We start from the raw sequence: 16,815 nt of genomic DNA on the forward strand, positions 1-16,815 counted from the left end.
TACAAGACGCAGTTTGTTGAGCTGATCCCACCCTGCATTTGCCGGCCTGGCCACTAATTTATATCAAAATGTCACTATTGTGGTCACATACGATAAATGTGATCCCTGTCGGCTGACACCACCTGTTGCTGTGTTGCTCCTGCAGTCATACTAACTGCTGCAATACTCCAAAAATATTGTCTGAATGGCTTTTGTTTTGAAAAGTCAAACAGGAAGCACCGTGTTGTCTCATCACCGACACCTCAGCAGTCTTCTTCAGAGAGGAGTGGGAGAGTATCCCAGCAGTCAGCCACTAGTGGAGCGACTGTAGCAGCCGTGGCGGCCGCCTCTCACCCTCCCACGTCCCGGTCTCAATAACCGACTGAGCACTGCTGATGCGCCCTGCCGCCACCAGTCCCCGCCGCCTCAGACCCCCGCAGAGTGCTCCCAGTGCCGCCGGGGCTTCCCTGTCAACATTTCCTCGCATCTAAGAACACATCGCACACTCTGGACTTGTTAATAAGCAACCGAGCAGCACAGAAACCCTCCGTTTCTGAATGACGGGCGGTCGGTTCGACTTTGACGATGGTGGCACGTACTGCGGAGGCTGGGAGGACGGCAAAGCCCACGGCCATGGGGTGTGTACCGGACCCAAGGGCCAGGGCGAGTACTCGGGCTCTTGGTCCAATGGGTTTGAGGTGGTCGGCGTCTACACCTGGCCCAGCGGAAACGTGTACCAGGGCTACTGGGCACAAGGGAAACGCCACGGACTCGGCGTAGAAACGAAGGGGAGGTGGATTTACCGGGGAGAGTGGGCTCACGGGTTCAAGGGCCGTTACGGAGTCCGGCAGAGCCTGAACACACCGGCCAGGTACGAGGGCACCTGGAGTAACGGACTGCAGGACGGGTATGGCGTGGAGACGTACGGTGATGGAGGTGAGAGGGAGACATCACAGGGGACACAGAGTTCATTTATCACTGTTAGAACATCTATCTTTAGAAACACAGCAGCTTCTGTAACAGCCCACTGTCATGCAGCTTTACTGTGGATATAGACTACCTTTGAGCTAGTTCATTAATTTGATTAATGCATGAAGGAGGTGGAAAGTCTACATTTTGCCAGGCTTGTAATCAAATAATGTTTTGATTGTTTGGTTGGTTGGTGCCACGAATATTAATCCATAGCGTTGGTGTCTCGGTGAACACTAGAATGACTACTTGTTGGTCAGATTTGTTCCAAAACGGTCCCTGGTGTTAGATTGTGTAATAAGGTTTACGCCCCCACCAACATGACTGACCTGTCTCAAACCTGTGACACACACACTTCTTTAAATAGTTTAAGGCTTTATCCAAAGTCATTTGTTTCGTCTGTAGTCACTAAATGTACTCTGTATTTTGTGTTAATTGGCGTGAGTGAGAACCCATATGAGACACTACTTGGGTCATTTCTTACATATGGCATCCAAAGTGTAGAGCAGACCCATTCTACTGGTTGTGGTGGGCTGAAACCAGACCTTTAACAACCTGATTGTGGCCCTTTGATCATTTTAGGTTAATTAGCACATTCATTAGTTTTGTCTGTTGCTGAACATAAAAGTACTTTTTTATTTCACAAAAAAGTTTTAATCCAGGCTGGTCTTTAGCAGAATCAAACTGACATCCTACATCCTTACTACTTTTTTTCCAAACTTTTGTAAATATGTTTTGTTTTTGTTTTTTTTCCATTTGTGCAAAGTCATAAATAATAATCATAATGGGCGTGGTGTAAAGAATTCATTATGAATTATTACCGAGTGCATCAGTTATGCAGTAATTCTCAATAGACATTCAGACAACACTACCACATGGCAAGAGCAAAATATGGTAGATTATGGACCCAGCAATAATTTGGACAATTAACCTCAGTGAGACAGAGCCACTGTATGCTAATGAGACTATAGTTTTCACTGGATCTAATGTCTGTGTTGGTCGACTGCCAGTAAGAAGACTTAGCGTGATTTTCTGTGAATGACTGTAGTGGAAACATTGCTATGCATGCATGGTTATAGACAGAACCTCAAAGTGCACAGTATTACATGAATTAAATGACATAGAACCGATGAAAAGAGATAAATTGTGTAAAATATACAAAATATAAAATAAGTGAACCAACAATTTGTGAAATAATTGAAGAAATTATTACAATTTATTTATATACTGATGTATTTTTACATTTATTATTATTAAATGGTTTTTCGTCATTCATTTTCACATTGAATGAATTTTGCTTGATATAAAGTTTATTTCAATATGGCATATTTCGTTTTGGCATTGTTTGCTAGCTCCTGTAGGCTTGAGCAACCACAGGGTCTGTCTATAACTACAACTCAGTTGCAATTTTGCAATCTTTCTGTGCACATTTCACTCTCCTGCATCTGTTTAAAATCACACACTCTAATATTTCTGTGGACCACCTTTAGCTTTGATTATAGCATGAATTCGCCGTGGCATCGTTATGATAAGCTTATGCAATGTCACAACATTTATTTATGCCCAGAGTTGCATCAATTTTTCTTCGAGATCTCTTCGAGAGTCGGGCCGCTGTGTAAAGTCTTCTCCAGCACATCCAAAAGATTCTGAGTGGGGTTAAGGTCTGCCCAATCCATGTGTCAAAATGATGTCTTGTGCTCTCTGAACCACTCTTTCACAATTTGAGCCTGATGAATCGTTGCATTGTCATCTTGAAATATGCCTGTGTCATCAGGGAAGAAAAAATCTATTGATGACCTGGTCACTCAGTATATTCAGGTAGTCAGCTGACCTTATTTTTGGGCACATAACTTTGCTGAACCTAGAGCTGACCAACTGAAGCCACCCCAGATCATAACTGTGCCATTATGGGGTGGCTTCAGTTAGTCAGTCATGCCTAGTGTACGGTAGGCACTAGGCATGACGGGTCCAACACTTCATCTGCCTGGCCTGTTTGCTCTGCCTACGAGCCCAGAGACACTGCAGCTGCACCAGCCAACTGGGGCATATACGGATCACAATCTGCTGCACCAGCTCTGCCGCTGGCCGAGTGTTTTACAAACCAACCGCAAGAAGAACACAAGCATATCCATTACCACCAGAGTGAGATAATGCGTGCTGATGGAGAGGAAACTGTGAATTAAAAAAGAGTGGGTCAGCTCGCCAGTATGGCAGTATTTTTATTAATGTTTGAGTTTTTCATTGTTGTGTTGACATAATTATAACCTGTGTGTCTTGATAAAGTGGTTATATTCAAAATAAAGTGGCTAAATTTGACCTTTTTTATTACCTCATCTTTAAAAATGATTAAAAATGGGACATGTCATTAAAGATGATGAATAATTATAGTTATCAGCAGATATGAAACTTCACTGTCCTGATAGACTGTATTAGCCATGTCGCCCAGGCCTTTTACGTTGTGGTTTGTATGAAAATGGTGAGAAAACTTTCAGCTGTCCAGAGTGGCCATGATCAACCTCAACAAAAGGCTACATTCACATGTGAAAGGAGCAATAACAAAAATTAGGGAATATGCTTACTAAGGTGTGCACAAGTGTTGCTGACTGGTTAAACGCTGCTACTCTCATATAGAAATATTTTTTCAGACAATATATTACCTAATTGATTAAATTATGCTCAATTTCGGAGTGTTTTCTTTCTTTTAGATTAGTCGACTGATCAAAGTTCAAACTTCTGTTTAAATGGGAAATTTGTTATGAGGATGTTGGGGGGAGTCACAGGGCAGCAGGGCTTAGCCACCTCCCATTTATCAATCAATCAATCAATCAATCAAAGCTTTATTGTCATTTAGCTGTACCTACAAAAGTAGTGCAGCAAAAATGAGATTGCGTTTCTCCAGGATCCCATAACATGAATACAATAAATACACACAATATATTACTATAATTTAAAACTAAAACTATGACTAAAGCCCAATTTATACTACTGCGGAAAGTGCTGTACACGGACACGGAGAGCCCTCTCCGTCGCCGGAGAGCCTGTTGGAGACCCTGTCCGTACTCTCCGGGCACATGAAATATTTTTCAGACGGCAAGGGCTGTGATTGGTCCTCTAAAAACATCATTTCCGGAATTACTTTCGAAAGAGTTTGACCGGTTCGCAATCGAGAATGAACCCGATCGAAGAACGCCTAGCCGAGAACGCCTAATACGAGAACCTTTACGTAACCTCCTTAAAGACATACAATGACGCTTGTATCGGGAGGGAAATTGCATTGCGTATCCAGCACCACGACGGAGAACTGCGAAGGCTCGAGGGGTCTCCGTGGTTACGGAGTCGGATGGGTGCATGGCGTCTGTCCGACTTCCCATTTGTCCGACTTCCCATTTGTCCGACTTCCCATTTCTCCGACCATACATTTCTTAATTTTTGCGTCCATTAGTCCGACTCTCTATTTCTCCGACTACCCAAAATTTCGACTTCCCATTTCTCTGACCATACATTTCTATATTTTTTCGTCCATTGGTCCGACCTCCCATTCCCCCGACTTAAGTATGCCCGGTGTTAGGACTGCCAGTAATTACGACAGTTTATTAGACCGACTAATCCGGCCCAGAAGCAGGATAGACTGAGATATCAACTTAATCTCCTGTATTTTGACGGCGCCACAGTGTAGTCAAAAGCGCGTGGGTCCTGCTCCTGTTCCTTTTATTTTTTAAGACATGTGCACAGATGTGATACAAACAGTGAAAGCTTAATTAATAAACACAAAGTCTCGGCATCCGAAGGAGGAGATGCCTTGAACGGGAAGCAGACCGTGGTGGATTTCAATCACACACTCCGACCCCAAATGTTGCAACTTTAGAAAATTTTATCCAGGAAAAAAAAGACTTACAAACACGGACCAAAACGGCTACATAATACGCACAAAAATCCAAAAGAAACTAAAGTTAAAAAAATAAAAATAAAAATAAAAATCTCTGCATGACATTTTGTTCAGTGAAATCCACAGACAAGACGGCTGCACAAGTGGGGCGTCAGTTTATTTTGAAAAGTGCTGGGGACAATAACCATATACTGGAGTTTGTTTTGAGGGGTGCTGGGTAGGCTACAGTTATGTTCCGTTAGTTTTGACTTTTGTTAACACTAGAGGTGACCCCGAATCATACACCGCGGAACCAGGGGGGGGGCATGCCCCGGGTAACTTTTGTGCTCTGATTATTTTATGAATAAAAGCAAGCTCAGCCTACCCGGGGTTACTTTAAACTGTGACTGTGAATCTCCTTCGCCTCGAGCCATGACCCAGAGCCGGTTCGGTCCAAAGTCAGAATTCTGGATGGTCGGATTTAGCCCTGGTCGGAATATAGAGATTATTTTGGTCGGAGCAATGGGCAGTCGGGCCAATGGGCCTATAAAAGTCGGATTAATGAGTAGTCGGAGAGATGGGCGGTCGGACTTTTGGGCCGTCGGACTGACGTATGCTCCCCGAGTCGGATTACGTATCACGTAGTAGGAGTAGTATATTCGACCCTTAAGGCTCATGAAGTGCAGTAGTGCGCATGTTCCAGATCAGCAGTTCTGCAGTCTAACAGCTTGTGGAAGGAAGCTGTTGATTAGTATGTTTGTTCGGCCTTTTAGTTTGTTCGGCCGTTTTTCTGATGGGAGCAGTTCAAAGAATGTGTGGAGAGGGTGGAAGGGATCCCTGACGATGTTCAGTGCCCTGCTCCTGCACTGGCTTAGGAAGAGCCGCTGCAGGAGCAGGGCACTGAACATCATCACAGTAACACGGTTGGAAACGAGACTGAGACTGAACACAGCTTCAGAGACAGAGGTCAGTTTGAAGACAGGGGATACAGTACAGAGGTGATTTACAGCGGCTCTGACCAGGACTATGACTCCGGGGGACTAGAAGACAAGGCAGACGGGGACAGGAGAGACATGAAGCAGCAGAGGAGAGAGAGAGAGAGTCGGACATTAGCAGAGGGTGAAAACGACGTGTAGAGCTGGAATATTTTCATGTCTTACTCTGTGAACTGACCACAGGTGATGGTGGAAAGACAAACCAAGACTGTATTGGTGACTTTTTATTTAGTTTGACTGAAGCATGTTTTACAATGATGACGCAATTAAGCTCGTCTTAGTTCAGTAAAAGATCATTCAGAAGGTATACTGTTGTATTGTACTATGTACTATACTATCAGACTATTGCCTTTTGAGGTACAAATTGGTGTTACTAGACAGGAGGGGGCTAACTTTAGTAGACATCGCTGTAGCTCAGTACACAGATTTGACCTAATGTCAATACTGTTGTTTCTTCACACTGCTGATAATGTTAGTACATTTTCTCTTTTGTCTTTTTTCAATGTTAGTTCTTTGAATGAAAACGTATTAGTGTGGATGAGCCTTAGTGTCTGTGTCCATGTTGTCTGTTTATTTACAGCAGCAGCTAGACAGTTGATTCAGAACTACAACTCCAAAATACTCAAAACCACTGCTGTGTTACTTCCGGCTACAATAGGTGTCTCCAGGACCATTTTTTACCATAATGACACACACACACACACACACACACACACACACACACACACACACACACACACACACACACACACAGGCTCTCATGGTGAAAACATGACCAGCTGGTAATCATTTACACATAAACTGTGTTTACCAACAGCTGTTTAACAAGGTGTTCCTGGACGTGTAGTAATCTACTTTATATAATCATGTGTTTTACAAAGTGTTGAACCTTGCCCCATCCTTGCTTGTGAGTGACTGAGCGTTTCGAGGATGCTCCTTTCATACCCAATCATGATACTCTCACCTGTTACCAATGAACCTGTTTACCTGTGGAAAGTTTCAAACAGGTGTTTTTGGATCATTCCACAACTTCTTTTGTTGCTCCTGTCACAACGTGTTTGAAAAGTGATGCTTACATCAAACTCACAATAAGAATATATTTACAAAAATCAATGAAGCTGATGAGGTCAAACATGAAATATATAGTCTTTGTGCTCTCTTCAGTTGAGCATTGACATATCTGAAACTAGCTGCAAATATTCACATACTGTTTTACCAAAGTTTTACGGTGCTGTCCACCTTTTTTGGAATCAGGGTTGGACTTTGACTTTGTTGTTGCTCTAGCTAACGTGCTAAATGGCTGATTCTGGTAGCAGCTGTTGAGCTTACCAGCTTTAAAGGAAAGGGGCACATGACTGTCATGAAAACTGTCATGCCACTGTCATGAAAAGCGACTGTATAAAAAGTTAGATTATGAAATAAAAGCTATAAAACTGGTAAGTACAAAGTTGAGTCTTTTCTCTCTCTCTTAAAAAGTTATTGTTTCATTTATGTGTTTTGCACAATTTATTCATGTGAGTATTTATTTCTAAATTACTGGTTAACTTATTAATATTGAATACTTAAGAGCTACATAGTTATCCACCATACTTTTTTAACTGTTGTTTTGCAGTTACACAACAAACTTACCACATTTCTCTAATGGTCAGCATAATGGCAAAATATTAACTTCTTTCTGCAGAGAGCTTGATAGTAAATCAAATTAATCAACTTAATGGCATGTTAAATGCTTTACCTCCAAGTATTGACTTGTATTCCTATTTTAAATAAATTGTGTTAATTGCATACACTGTCACTGCCAGCACCCGGTCATTAATTGCATACACTACACCACCTGGATTTAACTAAGAAAATAGATAAGAACCTTCCAGTGGATTACTGCAGTGATTAATATGTTTTAGCTGGCAACAAGTTATTTAACCCTAACTGATGCAGTGAGGAGCTTCTCATTTCTTAAACAACCATTTCAGGAGAGATCCTGTGGTCATGGAAAAGATGTAACTCTGGTTCAAAGGGGTCAAAGTATTGGCCTGCATCAAGAAAACAACAGGAGATTGCTTAAACTACTAAAATTTGGTTTAGAACTGTCCAACGCATTATTAAAACCTGGAAGGATAGTGGTGAACCATCATCTTCCAGGGAGAAATGTGTCCGGAGAAAAATCGTGACTCACGGCTATGTTTAATAGTGAAAGTAAGAGCATTTTCACACACACAATATGAAGAGAACTCAAGGGATTGGGACTTAACAGCTGTGTAGCCTTAAGAAAACCACTTATCAGAGAGGCTAATCGGGAAAAAAGGCTTCAGTTTGTTAGGGAGCATAAAGATTGGACCCTGGAGCAATGGAAAAAGGTCATGTGGCCTGATGAGTCCAGATTTACCCTGTTCCATATTGATTTGAGCATCAGGGTAAGAAGAGGGGCAGATGAAATCATGGACCCATCATGCCGAGTGCCTACAATACAAGCCTGTGAGGGCAGTGTTATGATCTGGGGTGGCTTCAGTTGGTCAGCTCTAGGTTCAGCAACTTTATCTGCACAAAACATGAGGTCAGCTGACTACCTATACTGAATAACCAGGTTTTTCCATCAATGGATCTTTTCTTCCCTGATGACACGGGCATATTCCAGGATGACAATGCAACGATTCATCGGGCTCACATTGTGAAAGAGTGGTTCAGAGAGCACAAGACATCATTTTTACACATGGATTGGCCACCACAGAGTCCAGACCTGAACCTCAGTGAATATCTTTGGGATGTGCTGGAGAAGACTACACAGCAGCCAAACATCATCAATACAAGATCTCTGTGAAAAATGAATACAACTCTGGATGGAAATAAATGTTTGACATTGCATAAGCTTATCAAAACGATGCCTCAGCGAATGCGTTCCATAATCAAAGCTAAAGGTGGTCCAACAAAAAACATTAGTGTGTGGCTTTTTTATGGCTGGGTTATAGTCAAACTGACAACAGGCAACAAACAATAACATTTACACAGTGTTCAGAAACGAAAATGCCCACAGTCCAGTCCGGAAAAAGGAATCAACCAGGACTAACACCTGAACCAGCAACTAAATGAAGTATAATGAAAATAAAAATATTGTTCAATCAATGACAACAAGACAGCTATTTGTATTATAAAACTAGGGGACACCAACTGGAAATCCATGTCCTGGAAGTAAAGGTGATAAACCTACCTATTTTGCAAAAGTTAGTTTAATCATTTATTCATGTTTTGTCATAGTTACTTATGATTTGATATACTTGTATTAATATGGTAAATGGACTGCATTTATGCATTTTTAAAGCTTTTTCAGTCTTACCCACTACTCAAAGCATCTTGCAACAAAAGTCAGCATTCACCCAATCATACACTGGTGGCAAGGTCTACCATTTAAGGCACCACCTGCTCATCAGTAGCAATAGCTATTCATATGCACACTTACACACCGATGGAAGAGCCACTGGGAATTGATGAATTAGTTTCCTGCTCAATTTGGGGTTCAGTTTCTTGCCCAAGGACACTTCGACATGTAGACAGCAGAGGCTAGGGATCAAACCACCAACCCTCCAATTAGTTAATGACTTCCTAAACCGCAACCACCCCTGATCCACAGATAAGACATGACATTTCTGTTTCAGGATTTTCAAAGTTTTTGTATCCCCAGCTGGGCCAGAATTTAAAACCCACAAACCCCTAGGTAAGGGTAGGTTTTCCATTTACACTGGGTGGGTAAATGTTTACCAGGGGTTTAAAAATTCAAAGGTCAGCGTGGGATGTTAGCGTAGCGTTGCCAAGCAGACAAAAGCAACATGACCGACAACGCAGACCGTCAAGTCTGAAAGAGATTTGGATTTTATTTGAAGGATGGAAATTTGTACAAAAAGCAGGCCGTTTGTAAGCTCTGTAGAACAGTGTTTAAGTACAGTGGCAGCATGACAAATTAGTGTTCACCTGGTGAAACCTGTGAAAAAACCATGAAACCGGCATGGTGAAACCTGTGCAGACAACGAGGATGCTAGTAAAGCTAGCACTAGCAAGACACAGAGATTAAACTCTTTTTACAGCCACAACGCGGCGGGTCAAAGGTAATCACAGCATCTATAGCACGTTTTATTGTTGAGGACTTACGACCTGTCTGCTTTTGAACGTATTGCTGTCATTAGCTGTATTCTGTGACTGCTGGTAGTACTGCACACTGTTAACCGTCATTGTCTACTGACAATATGTACTGAATTGAACCATACTGCACACTGTTAACTGTCTACTGACATTATGTACTGAATTGAACCATACTGCACACTGTTTACATAATAGTAAGAAAAATACATAGGCTTCCCTGGTGTTCCGTGGTCTTATGAAATATCTTTTTGAAGGTAAGCAATGCCACTTAATTAGAATTGGCTTATTCTAATTTATAATAGAAAATGCGTGTCCACATGAAACAAAGAATTGTATAGGTTTGTATTGTATCATACCCAAACTGGATAGAATTGAATTTGTACGGAATCATTTCATATCGAATAATTCCACAATAATAAAAAGTATTGTCCCTGAACTGATTGTAGCCCATGTATCTAGATACATATCGAATCGTCTTATAAGGTAGAGATGCACAACCGTAATGTTAACCTAAATAGTCTTGTTATAAAAAACTGTGCAGAAAGTCAGCTTTGCCATATTTTATGTGCTTTACTCTTTATTTCGTTGTCTGTTTAATTTGAAGATTGCATGTTGCTCTGCTAATGTGGCCACTCTTGGGCACAGTCTGGGGCAGTGTCAGACTAATGTTGTAATAAGGCACAGTCAAGAATAGGAGTGAACAGACTGTAAGTTGGGTAGGCGTATTCTTCTCTGCACAGGCCCCTCACCTCACCATTGTCAATGATGCTCTGTAGATGGTACCAGTGATGTTCACGTGGTTTCAATCACCCGCTGTAAAGCCTTCCTGTCCTGGGCCATGATGAACCATGCCAGTTTGTGATATTTATGCTTAATGTTTCTGTGAGAAGGCTTTCTAGACTTAAGCTTCAAGATCATTATCATCGCTCCAGTTGTATAAGTACACTTGTGTGAAATTCTTTCCTCTATAGAAATAGAAAAAAGATAGACCTCTCAAAAGTTTCTCCCTTCCCATGTCTGTGTAACCCCTAAATTCCACCAGATCTGTGTTCGGTCCGTCTCCGCTCCACCACAGCAGCTCTAGTCTATGTGTTTACTCCCACTGGCTCCGCTGCATTGCGAATCTACTACGTTGCAGAGGCAGTTAAATGCTTTTATCTCAAGAATGAATGTAAATTAAAACTTGTCAGTTAGCATGCTCAAGCTACATCCTACAGCTATGTTAACAAGTTTGATACTTAAGGCTAACATTTGCTGGTTAACGATTTTTTGGGCACATAACATTGCTGAACCTAGACCTGACCAACTGAATCAACCCCAGCTCATAACACTGCCCTCACAGGCTTGTACGGTAGGCACAAGGCATGATGGGTCCATCACTTCATCTGCCCCTCTTCTTACCCTGATGCACCCATCACTCTGGAACAGGGTAAATCTGAACTAATCAGGCCACATGACCTTTTTCCATTGCTCCAGAGTCCAATCTTTATGCTCCCTAACAAACTGAAGCCTTTTTTTCCAATAAGCCTCTCTGATAGGTGGTTTTCTTAATGCTACGCAGCTGTTTAGTCCCAATCCCTTGAGTTCTCTTCATATTGGCCCTCATTTATCAATCTCATGTAGAAACCAGCGCAGATCCGAGCGCAGAAATCATCTTACGACAGGGTTCATGTGTGAGTCATGAAACGTTCGTATCTTGCCGATCACAGCATAAGAATGATCGGGCGTTGATAAATGTGGAAGCTGAAAACAATCGTCATTTAAATATCACACCCTTAAATATTCTCAGGTTAGAGGCCTCGCCCCTAGAGTTTACGACATGGAGATGCGTAGACGTCCAAGAAGAGGAACTTCTCCGACCTTGAAATTAAGACCATAACATCTTACTTACAATTAAACAAAGTAGTTTTATTTGGCAGCCTGAAAAGTGGCATCAAAGGAAGTCATAAGAATGCCATATGGAAAGAAATCACTGCTGCGGTCAACAGCGTCGCCGTCGTCAATTGAACTCCAGCTGAGGTTTGTATATTTAATTTATACATCCACGATATGTATTGTCATATATGTGTATATGTATATATAATCGATTATATCGCAATTTATATTTAGGTCAAGAAAAAATGGTCAGACCTCAAACTCGCCACCAAAAAGCGTGTTGCGACCCTCAGGTGCAGTACCACGCTGACTGGAGGAGGCCAGCTGGACCCCAGCCTTGCATTGACCCAGACAGAGGAGCGGGTGGCCGCGCTGAACGCGTCTTCTTCAATTTCGGGCATAAGTGTCGGAGGAGACACAGACGCACCACCTGAGTCTGAGCCAGATAATGGTGAACATTTAATAGCCTACTAATATTTTTTGTATAGGGTTCGGGTGCTGGCAATCCCTGAATGCTTGAAGCATTTTGGCTGTTTAGCCTATATTTAAATTAAACACAGCTGTATGATGCTGGAAAAACTTGCAAATGCACCATGAAAAGTGTTTGTATTTGACTTGGGAAAAGGTGTAGGAACCATGTTTGTAGTTTAAATAATTACACGGTTGCAGTCAGAGTTTATTTTGTTATTTAAATGATGTTTCAGATCATTGGGAGCCAGGCACGAGTGGCGTTGTTCAGGCTTCGGCTGAAGAAACTGGTCTGGAGCCAGTCCCACAGAGCCAGTCAACTGCACACCACCACCTCAACCACGCACGAGGCACACCGCCACGACCCTGGATTCTGTCAGCAGAGGTCCTTGAAAAACAAACCGAAATGTGTCGGTCAATGGCGGAGATAAATCGCTCACTGATAGCAATAAACGACACTTTAAAAGAGATAAACGAAAACCTGAAACGTGCATCAGATGAATAAAATGTTTGACTAAACGTTGTGCATTGTCTGTTTCCCTGTATTGAATAGTTGCCAAACATAAGTATTTAACACTTCACATTTTAGAAGCGATGAATGAGGTCCTGTCTCCTTTGTATAGCCTCCAGTTGGGGCTCTGCTGGCCACAGCTCTCTGGGCATAGGTTCATCTGGCTGCGCCGGGACATCAAATGGCACCCTGTTATCCTGCCCAATATTGTGCAGAACCCCACAGGCTAAAATGATGTTGCAAACGTTCTCTGGCGTGTACAATAGGGTTCCCCCCGCGGATCCTAGACAGAGCCATCTGCCCCTAAGCGACCCGATGCAGCGCTCCAATGTGGCCCGTGTGTGCATTTGTCACCTAGCACATGAATCACACACAAAATGTTAGTAATTTGATTACTTTTAGAATATTAATTTAAGGCAGTAGTTAGGCTACTCACCGAGGAGATGACTCTCCTGTAGCCGTGTCCCTACACTGCTATTTTGCCAAATGAAGGAGTCATGCGTCCCACCGGGCCACCGGGCTACCACATTCAGGAGAGAGAGCCTGGCATCACAAATGACCTGAACGTTTATGGAGTGATAGTTTTTACGATTGATGAATGCGTAATTATTCATGGATGGTGGCTTCAGACGCACATGGGTACAATCAATCGCACCACTCGTATTAGGAAACCCAGCAATCTCATAAAATTCTCTCTTAATCACAGTTTGCTGAGCACCATTGTAAGGAAATTGAATGTATTGACGTGAAAGGGACTTGATAGCCAGCAACACTGCTGGCATCGTTCTGCTAATGGTTGGCTGTGACATACCGGACCGAACCCCGATGTGGCGAGCACCTGCACTGGCACAGGTATGGCATTCGAGCGTCGAAAGCGACTTAATAGCCACTCATCACTCTCCATAAAAACATCCCTGCGGTCCCGAAAAAAACCCTCATACGTCTTACGGGCGCATATAGGTCGTCTAACAGAGCCAGATCTGCCATTGTCGAGATTTGATGAGTGTCAAAGCTCTTGTTTAAATAGGTAACTGAGTAAGCATCTAACCTACCACATTGCTTTCAATATGTAATTATGTCACCTGCCTCAAAATCTTTCTCAAAATATAAGAGGATTTAATATTACAGCAATAAACTGTTAACCCCGTTAATTGCAAACTATTTGAAACTAGTAGGCTACCTTTAATGTCAGGGATATATGGTCTAATAACAATTCTCGGACTCCGCCAGATTTACTATCAACACTGACATGAAAACTTGTGTACATGAGTTGAGACTTGACATGAGATTTGATCGTAGCCTCTGCTCACGTCCAAATTGATAAATGCCGAGCTTTGCATGGAAATGACCATACACCCAGTTTTCTGTTATACGTTCGTTTGATAAATGAGGGCCATTGTGTGTGGAAATGCTCTTACTTTCACTATTACACATAGCTGTGAGTTCTACTGTTGATTTTTTACCATTTGATTTCACCAAACGTTCAAGTGATCTCCGATCACGATCAGTCAACATTTTTCTCCGGCCACATTTCTTCCTAGAAGATGATGGTTCACCACTGTCCTTCCAAGTTTTAATAATGCGTTGGCTCTTACCTATTTGCTTAGTTAAATGCAGGTGGTGACTATTTTTGGCCAGGTAGTGTATTATACTCTGTGTTAAAACTACACACTACAGAAGTGGCCATAGATTTGGCTCAGTATTAATTTATCAGTTTTAATGGAGACTACTGTGCTGCCAAGAGCGAGAGAGAGCAGAGGTGGACAGAGTACACAACTTCACTACTTGAGTAAAAGTACAGATACTCCTTGTCAAATATTACTCCAATACAAGTTAAAGTAGCTTAGTCAAAAATATTACTTAAGTAAAAGTACTAAAGTATTTGTTTAAAAAATTACTTACGTAAAAGTATTTAAAAAATATCTCAGGAAATACAGGAAAGGAAAGTAGCTTAATGTCATTATACAATACACTGATGCGATTCTGCTACAGACGTGTTTATAGCTCAAAAATAAGCAAATAAAGGCAAGAAGCCTCAGAACACAGACTCAGCTGCATTCATCAACACATGAAATATATTGCAGACAGCTGCGGTCAGTTCAGTATATTTTTGCATCTGACATCCACGCTTTCTCTACATAAAAAAGATGTAGATGCAGGCACTACAAGAACTGATATTGACATTTACAGATAAACAACTTATTGGCTAGTTTACTTATATCATACATCATAGACAAAAATGAGCCGGATAACCCACATCAAAGACAGCCGCACCTCACTAACGCGTGCACACCCACTCTCTCTCTCTCTCTCTCTCTCTCACACACACACACACACACACTCTCTCTTTCACAAACATTAAGCTAGCTAACGTTAGTAGCTACTTTACATACCGCGACGTGCTTTTTCCGGTTGGAAGACGAGTCCGTGATATAATTGGTCCGCGGTAAGCACAACAAACATTTAAACTGAATCGAATCAGTTTTTGTGACAAAAATCTCAAACATGGGTTTGAGATAAGGCCACGGGTGCTCATGACGTAGTACAGGTACGGCAATACGACTAAGACAAACCATACGCGAATCAGCAGAAACAGTTTATTTTCTCTGAATTTTGCACAAAAAAAAAAATCATCAGCTGACGTAAGATCAAAAGTAGCGAGTAACGAGAGCATTAATAGAAATGTAGTGGAGTAAAAAGTACAATATTTGTCCTTCAAATGTAGTGGAGTGAAAGTAAAAGTATAAAATAATACTCAAGTAAAGTACAGATACTCAAAAACTGTACTTAAGTACAGTACTCAAGTAAATTTACTTCGTTACTGTCCACCACTGAGAGAGAGGCAATGCCCATGTAGATGAGAGAAAGGGAGTGTGCTGAGTATAGACAGAAGTTTAGATGTAATACAAACTTTCTAAGCCCTGTGTGACTTTACAGTTCTCTGCTTTATTAGTTAAGTGTTTGAACTACACTGCAGACTGGATTCTCTATTAAAGTGAAACGCTCGCCAAAATGCAACCTAGGCTTTTTTGTGAAGAGTCAAACCTTCATGTATAAGCATAATTATGACGAAAAAGCCACTTTGGGGTGCGGGGCGGGAGGGCAGGACAAACAGGCTGTCAGTTAACAAACAGGAATCATTTTAATAACAATACTTTAGAACACTCTTTTACAATATTTTTCTCTTTTCTCTCCAACAATTACAACAACTTTTACAATATCTTTCTTTTTTGTACAAATTACAGGTACAATCTACTTTTGTTTATTTATCCATCTATCTGTGTTTTATTTGTTTCTCTTTTTTTGCTTACTTACCAATATTGGTTTTGTACAGCCAGGAGGAATACTTCCTCTCTGACAGCCATGTTGGGTCGAACCCTGTCAACCTATGGTGACTGGACTTGTGCTGCTTGTTGGGGGGAGGGGGTGAAGCAGGATGGCTACTGCTCTGCTCCATGGATGTACTCTGCTCTGTGCTTGAACCAGCAGCGGCAGAGATACTCTTGCTCCTACTAGCAGCAGAGCTAACGTTTGCCTCGCCAGAATCACTTTGAGTGCGCTTAAAAAACGTGGATATTTTTGCCTGTTTTTCAGGCAGTGGGGGTCGACGCGACATGTTGTCCTCTTCTCTCCGTGTCTGTCTGTAGGTGTGTGTTCACGTGTTTGTTTGTGTGTACGCCGGTGCAAAGCTCCGCCCATCGTAAAACAGAGAGCGGAGGAGAAGTGTAGATGTGCGACGATGAAGAAAATGAAATGAAATATCCTCGCTTAAATTAGATCAGTAACATCATTATTTATTAAAAGAACACGGTCCAGACCTGTTCTATAGGAAAAGTGACCTGAAATGACTTCTGCTGTGATTTGGTGATATAAATGAAATTAACTTGACTTTCAGGGGGGGCTCGGGGCGCCCCCCCTATACAACGGTAGGGGAAACACTGCAGAGTTTACTAAAAAGAAGGTTTTTGAACAACTCACACTAGCAGTAGCTTGCTCCGCTCGCAACCTCGACTGGCAGGACTGCG

The 16,815-nt window shown here is 41.9% G+C and overlaps 1 protein-coding gene across 4 annotated transcripts in view; it reads left to right on the plus strand.

Moving 5' to 3' along the window:
• The first annotated feature begins 247 nt into the window (after positions 1-247).
• Positions 248-16,815, plus strand: part of LOC311265990 (junctophilin-1-like) — a 64,455-nt gene continuing 47,887 nt past the window's right edge. For 2 of the 4 annotated variants that reach the window (XM_084368175.1, XM_084368174.1), the window contains exon 1: positions 250-915. In XM_084368175.1, the coding sequence (XP_084224301.1) occupies positions 537-915 (379 nt within the window). In that variant the 5' untranslated portion in view covers positions 250-536. Of the gene's footprint in view, positions 916-16,815 lie in introns of all 4 variants that reach the window. The other 2 variants (XM_084368176.1, XM_084368173.1) reach the window with 2 other exon arrangements.

The sequence above is a fragment of the Pagrus pagrus genome (genome assembly GCF_965226575.1).
Source record: "Pagrus pagrus genome assembly, chromosome: 12".
Taxonomy (NCBI): domain Eukaryota; kingdom Metazoa; phylum Chordata; class Actinopteri; order Spariformes; family Sparidae; genus Pagrus; species Pagrus pagrus.